Raw genomic sequence first — 25,767 nt, forward strand, 5'->3', positions numbered from 1 at the left:
CCTTTCCTGGTGTGGATGGCAGTGGCTCTTGGTTCCTCTGGTAACTCAACTCTTGGAGTACTAAGGAAGTGAAATATTCCTTCTAATCAGAGCCTTTTCTTTCTGTGATTTTCCATACTTTCCTCTTTAACGTGCTAAAAATTAAGTTTAGTTGTGCTGCATCTTGCATCAGACAGAATGTTTCAGTGTCTGTCTAGTAGAGCTTTCCATTATGAAAATACTATTTTGGTTCATCAGAATGATTCCCCCCCCCCCCCCCCCCCCCCCGAAGTGCTTGACTTTTTGGAATAGCTGGAGGAGACCTGACTTTATTATCTTCAGGAATAACTCTTAAGTGACATTTAAGATATTAATAATTTAATACGCTATCTTTGAATTTGTAAGTTTTGTTATGAAGACACAGTTTTCACTGTTTTGACTCTGTAGCCTCTTGTAGCCTGCAGATGCTGAATTCATCACAGCACTCAAGCACAGCCTTAAGTAAAGCGTGTGAGCATGTTCATTGCATTTGTCTAGACAGTCCTTTGAAGGGTGCCTCTAGACTGTCCGGAAAAACAGTTTCACTGCCGGTAAGGACAGCAAACCCTCCAACATGACCCCAGAGCATATGTGCCCAAGCACTCCTGCAGTGGTAGCATGTGGCAAAGTCCAGACGGGCTGTCTGCAGGTGATGTGCAGCACGCTTGTGGGGCCCTGATGTGGCTGGGCTGCCAACGTGCCTTTGGGCACACAGCGGTCCCAGCAGCTTCTAAGACTGCTCTTCTAAGAGCTGTGCAAGCAAATTTGACTCCAGTGCTGATTTCAGCTGCGGGGGCTAATTCTTTAAAAGTAGACTTCAGAGGTTTAAATGTAGACACGACGCCCAAGGAGTGGAGAATGCTGTGGGCTTTAAGAAGTTCTTTAATTTTTTGGCATTTGGTAACGATGAATAAAGGTGGGTCATTTTTATTATCTCTATGGTAACAGTTTTGATACCACTAAGAAGACACACTGGTTTTCAGTAGGAATTTGGCACTTTCCTCTCCTAGGTACTGTTGAAAATGTCGCATGCTAGTTTTGCTGTTATTACGTGTGCTGTGAGAGTTTCTGCTGGCCACAGCGGAGAGCGGGTCCCTCTGCAAAACCCGGAGAGATGGCTCAGGTGATGGCCAAACCCAGCACAGGTTGGATGTGGTGCCCAGCAGGTAGAAACCTGGCTTCGTAGCATGTGCCAAGGGCAGTAGCAGCCAACAGCAGCTGAGTCCTTGGAGAGGAAGATTGCGGAGGCAGGACATATGGATTATGTGTGGCAGAGATATAAAACTGCTGTGCCGTGAGTGAGCAGAACCGTGTCGTCAGAGATGGAGAGGCAGTTGCTTGGGATCTTTCTCCAACATGCTGGGCGCTGGTAGTCACCCAGTCCTGCAAACAGTAGGGTAGGGGGCTGCCTCTTCCTTGGCAGCCCACTATTAATTGTCATTTGTAAGGCTTGTATCACACGGTCTGTGGTCCCTAACCGTAACTACCTGCTTGCCTCTGTCTGCGGTGCGGCCATGTCCCAAACTGTGTTCATGGTCAGGTTCTGTTCTGCTGCACAAACAGAGGTTATTGTGAACGCTGAAAAAATCCACGTGCTGTGGACATACAATTCGTTCTTTTTAGTAGTTTGGTAATACCCCATCAGATTTATTACTTTCCCAGTCAAATGCATGGCTCACTTCATGGCTGATCTCCATTTCTTACTGTTTTCTGGCATGGGATTCCTTTTACTTAGAATTCATGTGATTCATGGGTTACAGACTTTTCTGTTGAACTGCAATATGTCTACAGAGGCAGTTGTGGCTGTCACCACGCTTGTGACTTAATCTACGTGAAACCCCACAAGAATCAGTGATTTGGAAGAAATTCCTACCTGCTGTTTGTGTAGGATGGCCATCTGTCTGGCAAATCCCCATGTGGAAGTCAGATACATCTGAGAAGAGCCAGACAACCTTCTGACACCTGTTTCTCCAGCAGCTGTAGTTGCTTATTCTGCTTTTTTATTTTCTCACCAGGTGCGGTTGAGTTTGGGTTTTGGATCTGCATTCAGCAGCTTTTGGATTCTAGTCCCAGCACTGTGTGCAATGCAGGATCATTCTGACCAAATCGGCCTTTCTCTTTCAGGGCCCATAATTTGGCGGTTCCTAATTACACCTTAGGATGTGCTTCTGAATTTGGGCACCTCAGTTCAGTCACAGAAATTGATAAATACCTGACTGCTTTAGTCAGTCCTGGAAAATGCCTTTAGAATTGCTGAAAAACACTGAGGCAAATAGGCTTTTAATACCAAGTATCATCTTCTTTTTGAGTATCGTTCCACATATATTCATGATCCTCTGTGTAAATGATTTCTGAGATGCAGGAAAAGATGGTGGAAGTGTCAAAGTGGTATTTTCTAATGATACTCCTTTTATTTGCTAGAAATTTAATACCAAGGATCGACAAGTTATCCATTCTGAGCCCGTGGTAGAATACAAATACCGTTGTCGCTCTGCTCGGCATCTGTCTGCGCGCATGGCTGTTTGCCTGTTGGGATCTTCTCATTCGCAAATTGTCCTCGGTTTCTGTGTGAGACATTTTTTGAGCAATGAAGAACAAACATTTCATAACTTGGTGTATGTAAGTTTTGGGGCACTTGTTTTCATTGAAAAGCTTATAAAATAATGCAAGAAGGCATGCAGCCAGGAATGGCTGGTTTTGTGTTCTGTCTTCCATAGTGCCTACATTATAAAAAGTGTTTGACCCCCACGAGGCTTAACCCAGTTACTGTTCCAGAGTTACCTCTGAAGATATCTTCAAAGTCATCTAGATGAAACTAGCAAAAGATGTCTTCTGCAGCTCTCCTGTATGCTCTTTTGTGCATGGTACACAGCATGCTGGACCGGACTTCTTTGCTGGAGCAGCAGTCACGATAAACCAAATAACCGCAGCCTTCTGGAGATGAACGGTATCTCCCGCAACTAAAGGTTAAGGTCTCATGCAGTGATTTATCCTTCCTAATGGATTTGTTGGATTGCTGTGATAGGGACATAATTTACTACCTTTTGTATATCAGAGGTTGTGTTCTCAAAATGGTGTTTGGGGATTTACGATATTGAACAGGGTGAATTACGTGTCAAATTATCAACCATCCTGTTTGACATTTAGTCAGTGCTGACAGGAACTAGGCATTTAGCAAGATGAGGCTTCTGTAGCACAGCCTTTCAATAGGATTGGTTTATTTCAAGGCTGGTGTTAATCAAATGTTTCTGGAGGAAATCTGTAAAATAGACTGTTAATTACATTGACTGTTGTGCTGTGGCCAGCCAGATGTTAGTGGTGTGTGCTGTGGCTGTCATCCTCCCTGTAGATTATTGTTAAGGCATTGCCTCCTTGATGGAAAATATTTCATCTGGTAATCCACCACATAGTTGTGATTTGGAGGCAGGTGGCACCCTGAAGTAAAGACCCGCTGGGTTAGGAGTGCCTGCCAGTATTTGAATGGAACTTTTGATGGTGCTTCAGGCTTCATTATTCCCACAGGTCTGTACACATTCGCAGAACTGAGGAGGTTTCTTGGCACATGCACTTTTTCAAAGTATATTCCTACCTGGAAACATTTTGTGGAAGATTCCCTTCCTACAGTTCCTGCCTTCCTTATCTGACAGTTCTCGATTGGTGGTTATAGCTTATGATTTTTTCGTGACCATTTTTTTGCTGTGTGCTGAATGACCTTAAATCAGTATGCTTCAAATGGTGATTTGTGGGTAATATCTAGATTGTTGGATGCTTCTATATGGCCTGCTCTCTTATCTCCAAAGGAGGCAAAATATGTCTATTTGCAGAGAGTGCCCTGTCTAACCATTTGATTGCCTCCGTTTGAGCCTCTGATCCCACTGATGCAGACCTGAAGCTGCCTTTACTGCACCCACGGAGGAGGAGGAGGAGGAGGAGGAGGAGGAGGAGGAGGAGGAGGAGGTGTAGCTGGGAAGCATGTCCTTGTTTGTACCTGTATCGTCAAACGGGTATTGGTGCTGCTGCGAGGAACCCGATTTTGGTCTAAGTGACTACCGTGGCTGCCTAGAGTGGGCCAGCTGTTGAATAAGGGTTCAAATGAAAGCCATTAATTTAGTAAGTCTGTATACCTGAACACCGAGAAGGTTCTGACATAACCCATGAAGACAAAAGGGGACATGCTTCAGTTTACAAGCCTGTTTACACCTCTTGCTTCCTTGCTCGGTGCTGTAACTCTAGGCAACATAGGAGACGGCAGCAGCTTCTTGCACTGTTTGTGCCTATGATCAACCTGGCAAAGAAAAGATGAGGACACGCGATGAATTTGGCAATAGTATTCCAGCCACAGAGTGGCTGCCGTCTTCAAACTGCCAAACCCTCTGGCATATTCTCTTGTCTTATAAATTGAAAATGCAGATCAGAATCTTTCCTAGTGAGTTCTCTGCCCCTTGTGGTTTTCAGCAAGAAAAAAGAAAAGTCATTGCTTCAATACAGATATCGTATCCTTACATTTAATCTCCCAGAAGGCCCCTGACTATGTGACAAGAATTACTGCCACGGATATTGCATAACATTTTATGCATAATGTTTAATGCATTCTCAGTTTTATGAAATATGGATAATATTGGAGATGTTTTGAATAGTAGTTTAGATTTACACTTTCTTTTTAAGGTGGAAACAAGAGGGACATTTCTAGTGCTCTTCGATGATACTGGAAGAGCTGAGACAGTTACTATTAAAAATGAGTAAAATCTGCAGCAGTGGAAAAGAAAAAAATATATTGCATATATGGGCCAATCATAAATGTTTAAAGCATTTCTGGAGGTTAGAAATGGCATACCTTTATTTGAATACCATAGTTGTCTCAGCATGCTTCTGGACTGCTCTGTCCAGGGCGTGGAAGGTTAGAACTCAACTGAGAGAACACAATTTTGAAGAATGTTTCTTCTTCTTTAGGGTTTATTATTAAAATGAAAGCATTAAAAAAAAAAAAAAAAAAAAGATTTGATGCATGTGCAACTTCTGTTAAGAGTCAACTCTCATTGTATGTATTTGTTTTGTGACACACAGGACAGCTTTCCAGCCCGGTTTGGAGGAATACATTTTGTCAATCAGCCGTGGTATATCCATGCCCTCTACACAGTTATACGTCCCTTTCTGAAGGAGAAGACACGAAAAAGGGTATTCTTCCGTTTAATTGTCCACTACCTGGCAGTTGTACTCAGCAGATGTATCATACTCTAATAAAGCAGATATACACAATATATCAGCTTGCTATTGGTGGAAAGTATTTAAATACATTTGCATTGTAAAGAGTATCTTTAACTGTTTTAGAAACTTATACAACATTACCCTTTAAGGACACAGTCAAGCAGTGCACTTAGATGTATTTTAAAATGTAAGCATATGCTTTCTCCTGAGGGTTATATAAAAAATATTGCCAACATTACAGTTTCTATTAAGATTCTATTCAATTCAACCCTATTCAATTTCTGTTAAAATTATTTGTGTCTTTTAAGAACAGGGGTAGTGAGTACGAAAGTCCTTTCCTAGTGTGATTTCCTTGACATTAGCATGAACCAAAATACACAGCTGGTATATAGTAGTTTGCAAATACTGATTTGAATGAAAGCCAGTGAAAAGAAATTTGTGTGCATGCATCTGTGCATAAGCCCGAGGAGTCTCTGAGATGTTGCTGAATTTGCAGCATTTGCATCAGTGCAATTAAATTAGAGCTTGGTGGTGATAGCACATAGAATGATATTATTTCTGTAACAGGAAATTTGTCATCCAGGAAAACACAATCAGCATCATGTACAAAGGCACTACAAAGAATGTGATGATCTTTTTTTTTTTTTTTTTTTTTTTTTTTTTTTTAAATGGGGTCATCTCTCCAAGCAACTCTGTATTTTGTCCTCAAACACAGTCTACAAGACCACAATGATCCTTGGTGTTTAGCTGTTTTTCACTGACAGATTATGCTTGGGAGGCCTCTGGTATTCACGGATTTTGAACTATAGATCACAAAGCCTTTTATGTAATATCTGTTATAAATATGCAAATGAAACCCCATTTTGCAGGATTCAGTTGCACTCTCTTGACTACAGCTTCAACAAAGAACATTATGGTGCCAGATACGTTTGAGGCCTTTTTAAGTCGTGCTGCGTATGCATAACCAGGGAGTAGAATACAGCTCATGGGTGTGTTGCAACATTAAAAATAAGTGAGAAGGCAGTTGAACATGGGTGCTTATCAGCTAGCATCTAAATTCTTGTTTAGACACCTGAACCAGTGGCATATATTCTCAGAAATGCTGACTTTTTACAACTGTCTTTGTCACTACTGAATATCTGTAAGAAGTAGTCGGGTGGTTAAGTACCAATTTAGAGTCCAAAACTTAGTGTCAAAATGTGAAAGTTATGTCCAGCACATAAAGTTTAAAATGAGCTTTAAAAAAACCCATGAGAGGCAGAATGAATGACTGTGAACTTCCCCCCCCCCCCCCCCCCCCCAACCCAACAGAATTCTCTTCAGGATTTTATCAGGCTTGTTATTTATCTGTTGTGTTTATCCTGAATTATTTTGTACTTTTTTAATATGTCTGTTAGATTTGGAACTGATAGCTATATTCAGATAAATGTAGTACTAGTCGTGTACAGAAACAATTGCTAAGAAGTGAAACATTGAGTTGGAAAAGCACCATAAAACAAATTACTTTTGCCATTAATATTTGTTCTTTCAAACAAGGATAAAATCCTTTCTGAGATGGAAGAACGTTACTGGGTTCGCATGGTTGCATTAAGCTCCCTCTCTCCACAGCTGACTGGAAGATGGGCTGAAATAAGCAATACAAGACGAGCCTATCTTTGGTCTTTTTGTCTTTCTGCCTTTGGAATTTAACTCATGATAAATCGTGCTAGGGCTGTCCGGAGAAGTCCCCGCAAGGTGCAATGCCCTGCAATGTGAATTGATGGTGCACGGTGCCTGTCCGTGCGCGCACCCCTGCCTGCCCCATGGGGAACAGCTCTTGGGAGGCAACATCATAGAATCATAGAAAGATTCTAGGATTCTATATGTTATATTAATATATATATCTATAAATGCAAAGCATATGTGAAAATCAGCCTACCAAAACATTGATGGAAAATATCAAATAGTCCATCAACTATTCCCTCATTGTTGCCACAGAAATTAGTTTCCCGTTATTACTTACTTCATAAATTGTCAAGTATGGGTGGTAGTTACTAGTACCACCATATTAAGGAAGAAAATCTTTCCAGTGGAGTTTTCATTACACTGCACTATTTATCTTATTTACAGAACTCATGGCTGGATGCTGGAAGCCAATATCTATTCCTTAATGTATACGGTGAATATTAATTTTATTTATTATTTATGTTCTTAATTTTTTCACTTAATTTAATTCACAGGATTAGGGAGAGCAAATTACAAGAGGTAGGCAGTCTGTCTATCTAATCTTCAGTCCATCTAGTTACCAGACATCAGTTCTTACCCTCCGTAGGCCCTTTGTCCTGCAAATATTTTAAAAGTCGTTTATGCTTTAATGACTTTGTAGGTTTATGAACATAGTATGACCATGCTTAAGGCAGAGGCGACATGTGCCTTGGTGGCCATCTCTGTTAGCCCAACACAGCCAGAATATTGAAACTGTACAATATCCTCTAATAATGATGATGTAATTTGGGTTGTGACGATTTTTGTGATACCGCTTTGTTTTTACCTGCATGTGTACATACAGATATTCCTGCATGGTAATAACCTCAACAGCCTGCATCAGCTAATACACCCTGAGATCCTACCTTCAGAGTTTGGAGGAATGTTGCCTCCCTATGACATGGGGACATGGGCAAGAACACTGCTTGACCATGAATACGACGATGACAGTGAATGCAATGCGGACTCCTACAACGCTCCTGCAAAGGATATAGAAAAAGATCTCTCTCCCAAATCCATGAAAAGGTGGGTTAAAGGTACTGTTGTCTTCTAGTATGCCATAAGCTTAACATTTGCCTTCCTCCTCTTTCATGAAGCTGCAGGTACTTCCCTCAGTTTATTATCTACAAGGACCATTTTTTTTCCTTTCTTAAGAAGATCACTGTTGACTATAGACCATATTGTTGATTATTACCCATGTGAGTTGTGAGCTCAGTGCAGCTAATTATTTCTGCGGTGCCATATAGGTAGTGTCTAGAGTACTGTGTTTGGAATAAGCTGATATCCCAGCCCAGCCTACAGGATGTATTAGAGAGACAGTGTGAGCTGGAGTGAGCCTCAGTGCAGAGGGTAAATTGGGACCAATTATCCAGCTGGGTGGTGATGATAACTCTTACCTGCCCCCACCTCATAGCCCAGTGCCTGGTATCCGCCAGCCTGTTGGTGCCACGACATTTACAGCATCTGAACTGTCAGCCACAGTGACTGCACACAACATGAGAAAATGTAATGAGGAGGACCAGGACAAAAGTCAGGGCCAACTGTTATACTCGAGTCTGGAAACCATCCTGGCGTTCTGATAATCTTCTCTTTGAGAAGATACAGCATAATTGCTTGCTGCATTTTACCATTCAAAATAAAGTATAGAAAGAGGTTAGTAACCTCTCCAGTATCTCTGGAAGCAGCGAGGTGATTCACTTGGGAGAGGTAAACCTGGTCCAACCTTGCCAGGGCAGTGGAAGAGAAAGGGGGAAGATTACAGCAGGGTGATAGAAAAGGTTGAGCAGCGCAGCAAAAGTCAGAGTGCAGCTCATAATGGGTAGGCCTAGCAATGAATCAGAAGAGAACAAACAGGGCAGAAAACAATGTATACAGTCATTAAAATTAAGTCAGAATATGCTAAGCTGAAAATTTAGTTTCAGGAGATGGCATTTGATACAAAAGGGAGAGACACTCTGGAAGCAGATCAAACAGGATAAAATATTTTCAGACTCCTCAGCCAGGAAGATGAGTTTGGCTGGAAAACATTGCATAGATTGGGGAGGACAGTGCAGTTTGGAGGGGAGATAATTTTTCAGGAAATAGAGAGGAGACAACAGGAGATTGCCATAGGAATAAAAAAGAAAAAAAAGCAGTGAAGTTTAAGGATTTTGTGTTGGAAAAAATCTACAGTGCATTGAAAGTGGAAAATAACAAGAGACTGGATGGGAATGAACTGGGATAAGGAGAAGTTAAAAAAGGTCCTGAAGCCATACGACAAAGATGCAATTAACACAAGTAATCGAGAAAATGGGACAGCAAAGAGCCAGGGGAAGGGGAAAAGTGAGCAATAGATTTATATATGATTTGCACGTAATACAAGAATTATGAGACAATAGAGAAGAAGCTGTCTTGGAAAGAAGGGTGGAATTTAGGAGCTGAAATGCAGAAGTCTTGCTGTTGCAAAATGAAGTCATGAGGGTAAATGGCTTCATCCAAGGATGCAACAAAAAGCCATGAGGAGGCCTGTGACGAGACCCTTTGGAGCAGACTTTTCCAGGCTATCCTGGGCAAGCACATTATTAAGTGGAAAAGCAGTGGATTGACCAGTTTCTTTATTCTTTCTCGAAGAATTTTTATACTCATTTAACTTGTGCTTGAAAAATCCTTCATGCAGAATTGCACTCCAGTGTCAGCTTCAAATTGACATTCTTTCAGCCTGGGTTAGCTGACACAGTAGGAGACATACTGCAGAAAATAAGCACGTTGAAATTTGTATCTACACAATATTGAGCTGAAATTGCTTCACGTTCTTCGCATTCTTCTTCAGTTAATGCGTCTGCAGCACCTGCAGGAATCCTCCTTCCCTGCTGTTGGATATAAAAAGTACTACATAGACTTACTGTGCTAGTACGAAGTAGAAGGGGGTGGTAGTAAGATGGACAGAAAGTCCCAGGACTTTGATGTATTAAGTGCACAGACTTTGTTAAAACAGAAATAGAAAAGTTAAGGTAAAACAAATAAACTCTATTTCATTAAAAATTAAATTTAACTTGAATTTGGCACCTGATGGATTGTTTCTCTCAGTTTAAAACCACACTCACTGTGGTATATAAGTGCAGAAGAAGGTTTTTAACATATAAAACCCCATGACGGTGAGTCACTGAATAGTGCTTAACTGCTTAGAATAAATTTCTAAGTGTCTAGCAGATCTCCAACAATTGTCTTGTTTAATTTGGCTTGCCATTTTAAAATTAGTTTTTCGCCTTGAAAGAATATCCTTCTTAAACCAAAATCCTACTGAGAATTCATTTCTTCATCACTCATTTTTGCCCCCATCTGAAACACTGACATTCCTCCAGACCTCCTTGAACTTTTGGTGAATTGGATGACCTCTGCTTGAAAGGAAGGCTGATCATGGGGAGGGTGGTGGAGGTCAGGAGGAATTAATCCCGCCTGTAGTACAGATCTCTGGGGAGAAATGTTCACTTCACGTGGCACCGCTGCAGCTGCCTCAGCAGTCAAGTTTAGCCTGTGGCTCTGTCCACCTGTGGCTCTCATGGCCGAGAGACCTGCATCATCTTCTCACCCAACCCTGCAGGGCAGAGGTCTGTGTTGATCAACTTTGGAGAGTATCTGTGTGTGGCTTCGTTTCCTCACCTCTGCAATGGGACTTTGTAGTACAACGCTGTCCTACTGTGTTTTGTGAGAATTTATTCAATAGTGTCTGTAAAGTTATTTGGGAGAGGTAGATAGAAGTTGCTGTAGCCTTACACAAATGTTTTTTTTGCTTTTACATACCTTCATTCATGAATTGCTGCTGAATGGACTGAAACGTGACAGTAAATGTCGATTTAAAACTGAACGAAAACTATTTCTCCTTCTCCTTCAAGGCATTTATGCTCCCGAGCTTCCAAGGCGTAGATCAGGATTTGTGCAGCTCCATTTTTACATCTGCCTTGGCATTGGGGAGTTTGGAGGCCCTGGGAACTGGTGGCCAGAACGGCCTCACTGGGAATTTGAGGGCAGTTTTGCAGCTTTTTCTGCTCCCCTTCAGTTCCCCAGATGAGAACTGGAAACCTTGGCTGCTCAGACGTTGGCAGCCGAGGAAGAGGCTCAATCTCCTATTAGTACTTACGTTTAGTTGGGAATCTTTTGAAATTAGTATGCTTCCACAGCATTTTTTATCTTGATGAACTGGATTTTCCAGGAGTACAGCTTCCCACCAGCAAATTTTCAATCAGCTTTGCATTGGCACGGTACTGTGTGAAGATTTAAAAAAAGCATTTTTAATTCAGTGGTTTAGATTTCTGCCTGAGGAACTGACCAGCATTCTAGATGAGGGTTATTGTACAGATTTAATTAAAAGTTTTTAATTATGTTTACCACAAGAGAGACCATCAGATATTTAAAGCTAATTTTCTTGGTTTTAACATGAGTAAGAGAATGTGGTAAATATTATTAGAAAATATCCTTAAAGTTTTCACCTAGGCTTTAATTCAGATGTTTTTTCTTGTGTTTTTGAAGGTTGGATTTCGATTTTTTGAGAAAAACCAAATTGTGTCCGGCTATCAGCCTCATTCATTGGTTTCAGCAGATGATGCCAGTTTATAAGAGCGGGGGATTGACTCTGTACATTTGTCTTAGGAGAAGGCAGAATTCGTAAAGGTTTTTCTCTGTCCTGTAGCCCTCCATACGGGCAAATCTGTAGCAATACTGCAGTAACTGTATGCTTTCACTGATCAAAAATAGGTGCCTACATTATAGAGATGTACACATGCTCTAGCCACCTCAAATCTTCTTTACAGAAAGGAAGAGAAACAGGCATTTCTAGCATGAGATTCATCTCACTAAAGGAAACCTCTAACAAGGGTTGCTTCTACTGTACCCCAGAAGTGACTGCTTTTTGACAAGCTGAGACATGGGTGAAGTTAAGAGCCCATCTTAACACTTTGGACTTTGTTTTTACTGGAGCATTTTGATTTTGCTGGAGGTTGGGGTTTCTTCTTCTTCCCTCACACGTGGCTGTTGCAGGATACCAGTACCAGTGTTATGCTTCTGTGCTGAATCAGAGAACCTGGAGAAATTGTACGATCGTCATTGAATTGGCCCTTACCATCCTTCTCTGCTCTGTTTAGTCGAGCTGATAAGTGAGTCTGACAGATGTGTCCACTGCTCCAGAAATCCTGCTGGCCATGGCAGGATTCCCGAGGGTTGGCTGAGGATCTCACACTGTTGCATTTAAGTGCTGTTCAGAAAAGGAGCAACTTGTGCTTCCAGCTAACACGTGCCACTAATTGCAGTGTGCCATTAGCCAGCTGGGTGGCTGAATTGTACCTTCTTTACCAGCCTGGTGGCATATAACCTTCTGGTAGAGGGGTCAGTACTGAAGTCCGCACGCAAGACAGCTTAGTTTGCCCTCTGCTGTGTGCTGAGGATGCGCCCTGATTCACTGTTCTACGGAAGAGAAGAGGATCCACTTTACCTTTTGCTTCTACATCCACAAACCAGCACCGAGTCCTTTAAAGCCATGTAATCACTCCCTGAGGGTATTTTCGGACCATTTGCAGGGATCAGATGCTTGGGTAATGCTGTACCATTATTTTTAAGCCCTGGCAGAAATTAAAATAAACAAAAGAAAGCTGAGGTTTACCCTCATTTGTCTTGGATCTAGAAATGTCAAATAAACGTGTTATCCCTTTGCAGGTCTCAGTCGGTTGTGGATCCTGGGGTGCTGAAACGCATGGATAAGAATGAGGAAGAAAACATGCAGCCTTTGCTTTCACTTGACTAACAGTTCCTGAGCATCGGACATGAACCGAGGTGGAAGGCACTGCCTCTCAGCAACAAGCAAACCGTTGGGAAAGCGTGTACCAGCTGGAATCCTATTTACTCATGTTAATGTAGCATAATGGCAGCAGGCAGCAGGTTTTACTATTCTGCCTGAATTCTGGATGCCCTGGGGTGAAAAAGAAGAGGAGAAAAAAGGAAAATAAAATGAAATAAAAAATAAAGAGGGATCAGTAATTTATTCTGTAAGTGCCAACTTGTTTGTAAATATAACATAATCCTCCAGTTTGACTTTGTAAGTTATGGTAAACAAATGCCATGGAAATGAGTGACTATTAAATATGTCAGTGAAGTGCACCATAAAAAAAAGAGAAGAAGAAGTGTGCGCACTCACACACATACACACAGAAAAACGCATACCGGACAAAGAAAAATATCAAAGCCAATTAAATGTTGTCCTTCTCATAGGAAGCCATATTGCAGCTAGTGTATTGACTGCTGTTTTGTTTCTCTCTGCAATGCTCGTGTAGCGTGCAAAGATACAGAGGGCATATAAGAACTTGGAGATGCTGTAATCAGTCAAATATGTAGGAATTGATTTCCCAAATAACGTTGTGGCTTAGGATTGTGATTTAGCATAAACCATGTAGCATTGTGAAAAAGATAACAGATGAGCTGGAATCAACTCTGACAGCTTTGTTGTTTGGCTGTATGGATCTGTGAGGTTTCTTCCTTAACTTTTCATTTATAGTTCGCAGGTAACCTGGCTTGTTACCCTAATCTGGGTGTTGTAATGTGCGACACATTGGAGTTACTTCTCTTGTGTTTTGGGTGCACGTCAAGAATTTTTCCAGAACTCTGTTCTCCCTTGGAATGAGATAATAGTCCTCTAAATACAGTGTAACAACCAGTATTTGAAAGTAAAGCCTGGCAGCAGAGGTTAAAAGTGAATCACTGAATCCTGTGCACTGGGAGACTGGATACATATATATATTTTTACCAATCTCTGACAAGCATACAAGGTGACATTGTTAGACGAGTATATTTAATTGAAGGTTTATACAGAAAATCATACCTATTCAATGTACTTAGATATATTATAGATTGTATATTGAGACAATGTCATTATTAATATAGTAAAACTTTCCATAGAACAACAGCATCCCACTCCAAGAAAGGATTAATATAACAAGTTGTAGTCAAACATCTCAGCCTATGTGTTTAGGACACTTTTGTTTTGGTTGTTGTGTAACTGTATATATTGAACATGTGCCATAACAGAGAAATACATTTTACCTCAAAAGGGCAACAGGTTTTGCTAGGGATTGGGTAAATCAGCTGAAACGCGGAGGCCGTGTCATCTTTGTGTGCTTGCTGACGTGTGTGCAGCCTGTTGTACGCTGAGGCAAGAATGTCATTTCTTATTAGGATTTCACTCGGCAATCAGAGTGAGAAGACACAGGGTGCCCACCGAGACATCTAAATAGTGAGAGGTATTGTAAGAGCATGTCCAGGCGATGCAGGGATTAGTTAAGAATACACTGACCGCGGTGGGGGAGATGATGGCTCACAGCAACCCCACCTCCCAAGCGCCGGAGTTTAAAGAATTTCTTCCATCACTTCTGTGATCACTGAAGTTCCAAAGTCCCTGGCTGTAGGTCACCTCTCCTCACCCAGGATGACTGCAGCTGTAAGATGTAGTAGGCTGGGATGAGTTAAGAGAGAGTGGAGAGTGAAATCTTGGAAGCATGTCATCTCAGAGTTTAGGTGTAACTCCTGTGGTGGCAGCTTTGGTGTTTCTCAGGGTTGAGACGACCCTGTCTCTTCCAGCATCACCCTTGATTAGCCCAGGCAGCACACAGATAAAGCTTTCCTATTTCGCGGTTCGTTAGCAATGCCGATAAATAGTGTATGCCCCAACTTGCCATCGCATTGCAGGAACTCGTCTGAACAAGTCATCGCCTTTCTGCTCTCCCAATTCTATTCTTCTCCTGAACGTCTTTTCAGTCTGTCCTACAAGTTTTCAGTAGTAGAAACTGTTGTAATACTAATTCCATGGTTTGAGAGACTTGAAAGATTGATGAATTCTTATATACTATTTTATTCAGTCCTATTTTTCACATACCTTGTAACATCATGCTGGATAGGTGAGATGTGTCTCTAGGGTTTGCCTACGTGCCACGTTTGAATGTATGTTATATACGCCCACACTTACAGTTAGTAGAATAGTATATTGCCATTGATTTGATTTTTAAATCCTTATCACATAAAACGTTAACATCAGTAGAAATTTTCTCCTTGTAAGGGCTTCAGGATTTTGTCAGTATTCCATATGTATGCAAACTGTGACACAGTGGTGATCATAATCTTCATGGATGCTTTTGGATACATGGACCAAACCTTGGTGTAAACCAGCACAGCACTGATTTTAGAGTACACCAACTGTCTGGTCAGAAAATGCAAATGCCTCTTACATCCCCTACAGAGCATCTCTGTAGGGAAGTGTATCTGCTCATCTGTATGAAGCTCAAAATTTGTTTTGAAGCTTATAAATTTGTTTGCAAATCCTTTATTTATGCACTTAGCTGTAATTTATGTAATGTTTTCTGATGCCTGATTTCAGCTTCAAGTTAATGAGTATTAATATATTCTTTCCAGTAAAATGAAAGTAGGATATATTATAATTTTGTGTAACTGGGACCTCATCTTTCACCAAGAACAAAACTACTTTTTTTTCAATAAGATCCTCACTGTTAAAGAGTTGGGCTACAGGTCTTGGCTGCAGCTTTTATTTTGCTGAAGCAAATTCTGGCAGTGGTAACTGCAGTTGGGACATTGAATAAGAATATGAAAATGGGTAAGAAGAATAATTATCCTTTACATGCTCTCAGTATTCTTTAAAGGCATTTCTCTTTTACACATCAGGGTACATAAAGGGTTTCTACCTTTCCCTTGCTTCTTGTAGAAAATCTTTATAGGTAGGTCAATTTTTAATAGATTAAATTTGGATTGAAAACTTTTTCCAATCTTTATTATCATAGGAATTGATGTCTAATTTTTATAGCAGAATTGAAGTGCTAAAAATAGAATTCAAATGCTTGGGAGGAATTTCTCTTAATTTCTTACCTTTGTTGTGTATTGGATAGAATAAACCTTGTTGTAATTATGCATGCTGATATGCATATAAAAAAATATCCTGCAATATGAGGAACTTAGTGGAAAAACTGGATACACCTGTCCAAGCAACTAAGTGAAAAAAAGGGGGATAAAAAAAAAGTGTAAAAATTGATAGTTTCAGGCCTTTGGCAAGATCTAAAAATGTCCCCTTATATGATGTCTCCTCCATGACACAAATGTTTAAAAATATATGGAAAAGTTATGGAAACTTCCATGCCCAAAGCCTTCCTCCTGTGATCAGAGATGTCAACAGTCTCTTGGCTTTATAAAGACAGGTAATCAGTCCCACTAAGCTCCAACAAATACCCAGGCTCCCAATTGTTATTAGTTGTAAAATAGCTTTAAGATGTCTTTACAGAAATGTAAATTTACTGTATAGTGCATTTAAAAAGGTGTTTTGGACTCTACAAACATGCTACGCCTACTCACAAAAGATATTTGTAGAGACATACATAAATTAAACACGGAATTAAAGAAAATAGGAGTGGAAGGGACCTCAGGAGGTCATTGATAAGTGGAGGAGCAGATTCGCTTTAATGTCTCTCTTAAAGAATTGTTTTAGCTCAGTACCTTGCATGGAATGCTCTTTGTATTATTTAATCACAGCCACAGCAAAGCCTAAGCACATTACCTGACAAAACTGTAACTCGACAGTATTTTGTTCATGCCTTTTATTATTTACCTGTTCTGTCTAGGAAATTAAAAAGTTTGCCATGTGTCATAAGAGCTGCCATTTAGAGTTACCTGGGAAACACTTTGGTCACGTCCCTGTTATTATGTTGTTTCTGTTATTATCAGTGTATGTACTCATCAAGATTTTTGAAGTAGTCGTGTTTGAAAGAGCATGGAAGAGAGAAAAATTCAAAATCAGGCTTCAGGATTTTGTTTAGAATATTAAAATAGGATTGAGGGGGCACTGAGTTTGGTTTTGATAATCTTTATTTCCCTATGGGGAATGTCCCGCTAGCTACTAACAGCATTGTGACCAGGAAAATTTGGAAAATAAATCTCAATGTGAAAGGCAAGGGCAAGGGTCTCAAAGAATTGTACTGAAAAATCAATCACGTGGCTAGCTGTATCATGTCCTTCTAAAGAAAGGCATTTTGCAAGTAGCTTATAAGCATGTAACTGTGGTGCTGAAAACAGTACTTTTGTCCACGAAATTCAAAGCACAGTATGAAATCAAGAAAATAATAGTTACCCCATTTCTCAGGTAGCAAACCAGGAACACAGCCAGTTAGAGACATTAAAATCTCAATGGGAGACATTCACATTGTTTATATATGGCAAAAATGACACTTTGATCACTCAGTCTGGTTTGAGCTGCAGTAGAGAAAGTGATGTGTCCCTGTTTTGTGCGAGAAGAATGTCTGGTCGTTGATTCAGTCATGCCTAGTTTCTTTAGAAACCTACCTAAACGTTTTGCCGTGAGACCTTTATAAGCTAGGGGTGATCTGCTTTCCCATGGAGTTAAATCTGAATGTACATTTTACTATTTCTGCTAAGGAAAGGGTAAGAAGGGAGTATGTCCCCCAAATGAAATGCCTTTCTTCCCTGTATAATTGATGGAAAAAAAGGTAGTTTACTCTGAAGACCCCCAAAAGGAAATCTTGGCTGCCCAGTAAAGAATTCTGAACTCGGTCAGGGAGGACCTTCTTTTGAGGGCTTTGAAAGAAACTTATCTCCCATTAGCTATACAAGGAACATCAGCATTTTATTTAGAGGCATGCTTAAGTGTCCACAAGTGAAAGTGCAAGCTGGGTAGATAGGACCCCACAGCCTGTATTGCCTTGTAATTTGAGTGATCCTCTGTCAAGGGTCTGTATTTAGCACATCGACTTGGACATACCCTTCAGTCTGCATTTCAGCTTTCGGTTGTGTGGGACTTGACAACAAACATGTCAGACTCCCATGATACGAGTTTAAAAAAAGAGAAAAAAGAGAAGTTTCTGCAGTGAGTTCAACATCTGAGTTGGTGGTATCGCTGTGGAATCCAAATGGAGGGGAAGCACTGCACATCATAGGCAAAACAGAGAGACCTCCAAGGGAAGATGCTGACGCTTCTTTATTGCACTCATTTTTGTTAAAACTTGGCCAAAGTATTTTGTCTATCGAGACCGTGGTCAGCCAGCTCTGTTGTTTCTGAATCAGTCACTTACGACAAGTCTTCTCTAATAAAGGTATTGCTGTTAGTGGAGAATTCACTTTCAGAGAATTGGCATATCTCACAATTTGCAGCAGAGAAACGGCGAGGGTTGATTAGGATTTGTATTTGATATGGAAATGCTGCTGTGATCCCTTAAAGAGGCTGTTGCATCATCGGCAGCGCACAGCAGTGCCTAAAGGCAGGCATCTCAAATCAGGTCCCTTGGTTAATAAAAATTTCAGGGAAGAAAAAAGCAAGGGAAAAGATAATAGAAGATGATAAAACACAATAATTGAAATAAAAAACAGAAGCAAGCCTGGAGTGCAGAACCATATGAATGGCAAAAATGATGTGAGTGAACTGGAATGGACATTTCCAAGAAGCGACCCAGTAGCTTATCTTGCGTCCCCCATCTACATTATGAGCAGAGTTCCCATTCCTCACCTGGTCTGCCTTGTATGGCCGTGGTGGAGTTCCCTAATTCTTTAGAAAATGCTTGAGTTACCATGTGAAATTGTAGGTGCAGTAGCTGAGCTTATGAAAATGGGTCACTGGATCAGCGCATGCCACCAGCTCCTCACCTGGAGATGGGCCCCAGGCTGGCTGAGACCTGGTACCTGAAGGAATGTGCGAAATGCCGTGTCCTGCCGGGCTGAAGAAGTCATGCAGGGAGGGAAGGAGAGGAGCCGCACGCCGTAAGGTTGGGTGGGAGGCCTATGGAGGAAACGACGACAGGGAGTTGGAGTGAACTGATCAATCATTTCGATGGAATGGCGAGGGAGGCTTTCGCTTGCTCTGTAGCACGAGAGGACTTACAAACCCCACCACACATCGGAAAGGAGGGAGAACATCTTTTTCTCTTTCCACAAACTTGGTTTCAACGTATTTAAAGCTGTTGCCAGGCCTGGACTGCCTCTGCCGCTACCGTTCCCACGGTGGCTCTTGGGATGTGGGTGTCACGTAGCACGCAGAAGCTGGAAAACTAACGTTCTCCAACCTGTCCATAGGAAGAGAAAGGAGAGATGTATTCTGCAAGTCCCTGCTGCAGAGATAATTTCGTGGGAGAATTCGGCGCTTGCTCGGATTAAAGCGTCTCTTGCCCTGACATCGATATTGGCACCTACTCTGTGTAGAAGGCTGCGAGTGTAAGCGGCGTGGGAATCTCCCCGGCACACCGTGGTGTCTTGTGCTAATTACGCAGCCTTCCAGCTGTAGCTGGTGGTCTGTGTCCTGTGTCCTTAAAGGGTTCCACTGGTGATGTTAATTGTAGCCGTTAGTCACTCAGAGTGGAGATGATTTAAAGGAAACTGACAACTTTAAGCATTACACTTAACATCTAAAAATATTAAATCAGTGATTGTTACAAGGAATGCCTGGGATTACGATAACTTAAAGAGTTTCAGGGTTTGGTTGCATTGTAACCTTGATGGGACTTAGTGTATAATCACTTTCCCTAAATACGGTTTTCCTGAGGTTCGTGTGCATCTTTCACGCATCAGTGGCAGAAGGAATTAAATAGTAGAAAATGTGATTCTAAATCTATAAATATATTCAGAGGGGCACATACAGAATACCTGACACTATTTAAAAAAAATTGTTTTGCAGTTAACTAATGTTCAACTTGACAACAGTGTCTCTTTTAAATCATTTGGTTCTCTAGCTCTTTCACCCTATGGACTGTTGTGTGAAATGTGTCCCACAAAACTTTCCCAGCTCCGCATCCTTTCTTCTCCTACCCCCTTGCATTCAACATCATCCTGTCTTCTGTATGTACTTTATTCTATGAATAACTGGAGAAAACTGTAAAAAAACCCCAAATCCCCGATAACCTGCAGACTAGAGCTTGAGGAGCACTATTTTAAATATTGCCCTTATACAAATCTCTGGTAACAGGGTGAAATGGAAAATGAGAGCAACAGCTGACCTCATCATAGAGGAATACGAAAAAGACTCCGGCTAGGAGTCTGCACAGGTGTAGATAGACAGTCATCTGAGACAGCTCGTGAGGTTTAAGATGTTACCTTCCCCTGACTGTTAATTGTCACTCTTCACATAGGGACTACTGGCCCAACATTTAAGCAACAGCAGATTATGGAAGTACTCCTGTCCCAGTGAAGGTTGTGCACAGCTCACACTAACTCTGTCGATTTTGCACTCATGCAGTTGAGAAAGCACTCACACAATCTATTAATAGAACTCTGCTAGGAGAATGCTGATTAACAGCTAGTCGAGGCGACATCTACAATTACTAGGTTGGCTACCTGTGCCTTAAGGCTCTTGTGATCTGTAGTACTTGTGTAGTAGTAACCACTGAATACATTTTTTTTTTCGCATGCAACAATCTACTTTGGAGCCTTATGGAAAATACTATAGCACCGTATCAAAAATTCAAAAATTAAATTACAGGAGTAATTTGCAAACAGTGCTTGTATCCTCAGGATAAAATTTGTTTGTTTGTTTCTCAGTTTAGTACTGTTAGGACTCAGGGGGTCTGAGATTTGTAAAGCCAGGACAAGTCTATCAATCATGTTCTCTCTATGTATAGTTTCAATAACTATTCTCTTTTCACAACTTGTTGTCAGTTTGAATTTCATTCTTGGACCTAGTAAGATGGTTACTTTTGGTTTGTTGTGTTCCAACCTAAAATCTGAAGACTAAGCAACTTTGTGAAACATGTCACTCTTTATATTGTATATTTAAATATCATCAGTTCTCTGTGATCAATGGGCTGCTTTGGAGAGTACTACTACTTTAAATCATTGTTGGTTACTGAGGAAGAACAACATTCTGTTAAATAAAATACGACCAAATGGAAATTAAAATACATATATATTTTTGTGTTTGTACATGGGAGTGTTTGTCTGGCTTGCTTGTGCTAAAATATATATGGAGGACATATTTTAATGGGATGAACTGTACTTTATCAAGGTTTTGAAAGAGAAATGAGAAGTAACTGAGTGGTATATCAGCATATAAGTTTTTTTCTGGTAACACTGAACGTCTCTTTTCACCCAACAGTAATTTTAGAGAGCTAACATATTCCACATTTACAATACTGTTGTGAGCTGTCACTTCTTGGAAGTCTGCAGGTTGTGAATGTCCTCACAGATGAAGATCACACAGAGATGCAGCATAAGAAAAGCTCATTTTCCCCTCAAAGATATTTCCTACTCTCCTGCCTCTTAACTGCTTCTGTACTGTGTTCCCTAGCATCACCTCATGTTCAGTGACTTGTCTTTTGATGCCACGTCAGGGAGGAGTGATGTTAGCTCCTCACAGAGATGTCCCTTTCTTCAGGGAAACGTTGCTGTTCTCGGGAGAGAGTAACCAGGGTAGGACAGAACAGGCTATGTGACACTGAAACAGTGCCTGCAGATCGACCATATTTCATTCTAGATTTTATTCTTCTTGGGAGGGAGAGACCCAGTAAATGATGGTCGTGTGTTTATGTGCTTCTCCAATGTCCTTTCTGTAGTATTCCTTACTTTAGGCACAAGGACACTTATTCACATTTTCTGTACATTTTCCGTATCTTAACTTTGGTTTACAGAGATTAAAAAAAATTAATAGGCTGCAGTAGCTTTCTGTTTCACACAATATCTCAGTGGTATATTCAGATGCATTCCTTATGCCAATTCTGCAAGGTATAACTTCCCAAGAAGAACTACGGATTTCCCAATTACCATGTTGAAAAAAATATCTGTGGTTTCTCATCTACGTGGGAATGTAGTCCTTCAGCTCCTGGGCGCTGCATTATTGTAAACAGTATATAAGTATTGCTGCACAAGGGTGCATTTCATCAATACAACTGTAACAAGATAGATGTCAATACAGGTCTCGGCTCCCTTTGAAACCCCTCACTCGCATCCCTCTTACGGAGGAGAATTAAAGCCCCTGTAAGCTGGACTGGTTTGCTGTAATACCTCGCTACAGCACTTTCAGTTACAACCACTATCCATTTGTATGTTGCTAGGCTGATTTCCCCTGAAAAAAATGTGATGCCAGTGTGTGTGTGTGTGTGTGTGTGTGTGTACATGTCTGCTTGTATCCCCGCGTGTTGGGGTTTAACCCCAGCTGGCAACTCAGCCCCACGCAGCCGCTCGCTCTCAAGTGAGAAAACTCATGGGCTGAGATGAAGGTATTTTAATAGGTAAATCAAAAGCCGTGCATGCAAGCAAAGCAGAACAAGGAATTCACTCACCGCTTCCCATGGGCAGGCAGGTGTTTGGCCATCTCCAGGAAAGCAGGGCTCCATCACACGTAACGGGGACTTGGGAATGCAAATGCCATCGCTCCAAACATTCCCCCTTCCTCCTTCTTCCACCAGCTCTATATTACGGAGCGTGACGTCCCATGGTCTGGGATGTCCCTTGGGTCAGTTTGGGTCAGCTGTCCCGGCTGTGTCCCCTCCAACCCCTTGTGCCCCCCCAGCCTGCTCGCTGGTGGGGTGGGGTGAGGAGCAGAACAGCCCTCGGCTCTGGGTAAGCCCTGCTCAGCAGGGACGAAAACGTCCCTTGGTTATCAACACTGTGTTCAGCACAAATCCAAAACACAACCCCATACCAGCTACTGTGAAGAAAACTAACTCTACCCCAGCCAAAACCAGCACATCCCACCTCCCATTTTGGAGCCCTGTTGCCCAGCCCTGACGTTGGAGATGGCTGGAGCATCCTGTAGCTCCCGCGCGACTCCCGCATCTTCGGTTCCCACCAGTGGAGACCAGGCTGAGGGCTGGAGAACGGGGGAAGGTGTTCCAGACTTGCCTATGGTCTAAGGGAACCGGGATGGGATGGGGGTCTATGCTAGGGCTACGCAGACAGCTTAGACCTGTAGTACCATAAAAGTAGGTACGTGGGCGGAGGACATGCTCCCTGATAGAGAGCAGAGCCAGGTCTTGGTGGCACCGACGTTTCTGTACAGGCAGGAGGTCATACGTGACTTCCAGCCAAAAGGAGAGTGTCTTGACAAAGACTTGTCTGGGGACTTAATTACCTACCATGCTAGCACAGGTTTGACGCAGCCTAAAATAGCACTGTAATGGTGTAGAATACAGGAGTGGATAGTGAAATTGGGAGCGGTGCTATTAATTTCGATAGTACTGGTGGTGTTCACACAACTCTGTGTCTGTTGAGCATAATGTGGACATTGTAAGTGTTCACAAAGCTGACAGTTCTCTATGACAGTAGAAAATCAAGTATTTTGTCTCGTTGGTTTCATTCCCATGAACTGAGTAGTGGGGAAAAACAGCACTTGGCCTTCTAGACACGTGCAGACGGTTGGCTGGTCAAAAGCCCTTCCAGTACCTGAACCCTGACTGACAGTGTCCCTTCCCCTCTGGATAGATTACCAGGCTGTCAAGCAATCTTTTTTCCCTTCATCCATCAATTTAACTGTTGAAAACTCCGGAGATTAGCAGCTGAGAAAGTGTGTATGTAGCAAAAATATGTCACACCGGTCAAAATGAAGGTAATTTTTTTTTTTTTTTTTACATTATCATTCTCTTCTATTCAGAGCTACAACTTTTTAACTTTTGTCTTTTGTGAAAAAATTAACACCTTGCCTCTCCTGAAATTTACAGAAAAAAAAATTATTAATGAAAAAATGTTAATGAAATATCATTGTTTAAATTTTATTTCCAGCAGTGGTAATGCTAGAGGAAACAGTTAATCGTATTATTTGATAGCAATATTTTTCATTTCAGTCTCTGGAAAGAAATACTTTTTTTAACAGTCATGTAATTTCTTCCTCATGAAGCAACAAAGTGAGAGACTGATCTTACTGTATCCAGTTCCTAGAATCACTGCATAAAGACTAACCTCGATGAAGCAGCTGTAGAAATGCTGATCTTAATGAGAACCCCCCCCCCCAATTTTTCTTTTACTTTGATGTATAAACTGACTATTTATAACTTTTGAATATAAAATATGAAGCTTTTAATTAATTTCTAAATGAACACAATGGTAGAGAATGACAACATATTCAAAAGTTTTACAATTCTTTCTCCTTTTTTATTGTGTATAAACTTTTACAGTTCAGATCAAGCTACCAAAACCCAAGAAAATACCCTGAAATCTTAAAGAGCTCAGAATAAAGTGTGGGGTACAACTGTGCATCATACTATCAACTGGAAATATTTTTTGCAATTAAGCCTTTACATTATTATTATTAGATCCTTTTAATGCTCATACAGCAATGACCTCAGGGACATATAAAGCATCTTGTTTGCAGAAACAAAAAAAATATCCCAAAACCACCCAGAAAAGAAACACGGAACTGGCATACCACAGCTTGTACTGATCTTTCTTGACTTAATTCCTCATACATATGACTTTCTTTTCTTTTTTAAACAAACTGTAGCCATGGATCTCAGCCCATGCAGTCCACCAAGGAGATGCACCCTTGTACAAGCTTGCTAAACCGTAATAGCTTCTGACATTATTATAGTGTCATCAAAACCATTTGACATATAGTATAGTTTGAAAAAAATTACAGACTAAGCTCGATCATGGAATAAAGTTGCAGCACTGAAGAGAGTGTTTGGAAAAACCCTTGCAAACATACCTGTCAGGTCCATAGTCTCTTCAAGACATATGGTTTGCAGTCACTTTAGGGTTTGATGGCCTTCAAGCTCCAGAATTAAGGAAAGGGGAAAATGAATATGTCTGCTAGTAATACATGTAAATCAGCTGACTTCATAAGAGACCATGCTATGGAAAGTGGAATTAGCCTACTGTTAATTTCTTACTATGAGAAAACTGCCTCGTTATCAGGCTTTAGTAAAATGCAGAGGCTACTGCAGTACAGTGTGGATTAATTAAAATTCAGGCATTAACTGAGATTGACCTCAAGTCATAATTCCTGTGAGTAACGTCCTCTGCCACTTGTTGTTTTTGTAGAGGATCTTATGGAAGCTTTCAGGGAAAATGGGAATGTGACCTACTACCATTGCTACTTTGCTTCTTTGCGTTCTCTAAAGCTCATTGCTTTTAAATTTCTCTGCTAATGTCCCTGCATTACGAGAGGAAGCAGATGGATCTGCTATATAAGAATTTCTTTAGTCTGCGCTTATAGCCAGTTCCCTGTCTTCTAATTTTATTGATGCTGAGGTGCTTTTTGTATTAGGGGTTTTCTTGGGAACGTGGGGAGATAAGTCCTTTTTTCCATTTCACAGTAATTCATCAAATGATTTTTTCATAACCCTGAAGCTGCAGACATTTATTTTTGACTGTTTAATCCCCCCCAGTTTATTATTCAAAGATCTGCTGTTTGTAATGATTAAATATAAGCATCTCAGAAATGCATAATGATGCCAATTTTCTGCCTAGTTTCCCTTTCGTAGAAGCACCTTATCAATGCAATATAAAGCCCAAGATGACAGCAATTTACACCTCTGCAGACACAATAAAATGCAAATAGCATGGTTTAGCTTGAGTATTTTCCCCTGGAAATAATTAATTTTCCCTTCTCATTATTTTTCCTTGTGCAGAAAAAATATGCACTAATAAGGTGACTGCTGTTTTGTTTTGTTCTGGTTTTTATTTATCTATTTTTTTAAGCTCAGATAAGAATTTATCTATTACAAATGCCTGTCAGGGCAAGTTGCGTATTTGTTGGGTGCCACATAATGAAGAGGTGCCTGCCTGCTGCCTTTCACCGCTGCTCGTTTGCAGTGACATTTGTGGGCTTCAGACTGCAGGAGTGAGTTTGTG

The 25,767-nt window shown here is 41.0% G+C and overlaps 1 protein-coding gene across 1 annotated transcript in view; it reads left to right on the forward strand.

Annotated features, from left to right (window-relative positions):
• CLVS2 (clavesin 2) overlaps positions 1-20,853 on the forward strand; it is a 59,936-nt gene extending 39,083 nt beyond the window's left edge. The window contains exons 3-5 of the mRNA XM_049818169.1: positions 5,083-5,193; positions 7,772-7,992; positions 12,652-20,853. Of these exons, the coding sequence (XP_049674126.1) occupies positions 5,083-5,193; positions 7,772-7,992; positions 12,652-12,739 (420 nt within the window). The 3' untranslated portion in view covers positions 12,740-20,853. The remainder of the gene's footprint in view (positions 1-5,082; positions 5,194-7,771; positions 7,993-12,651) is intronic.
• Positions 20,854-25,767: the final 4,914 nt, after the last annotated feature.

This window comes from Accipiter gentilis, chromosome 15, assembly GCF_929443795.1.
Source record: "Accipiter gentilis chromosome 15, bAccGen1.1, whole genome shotgun sequence".
NCBI lineage: Eukaryota > Metazoa > Chordata > Aves > Accipitriformes > Accipitridae > Astur > Astur gentilis.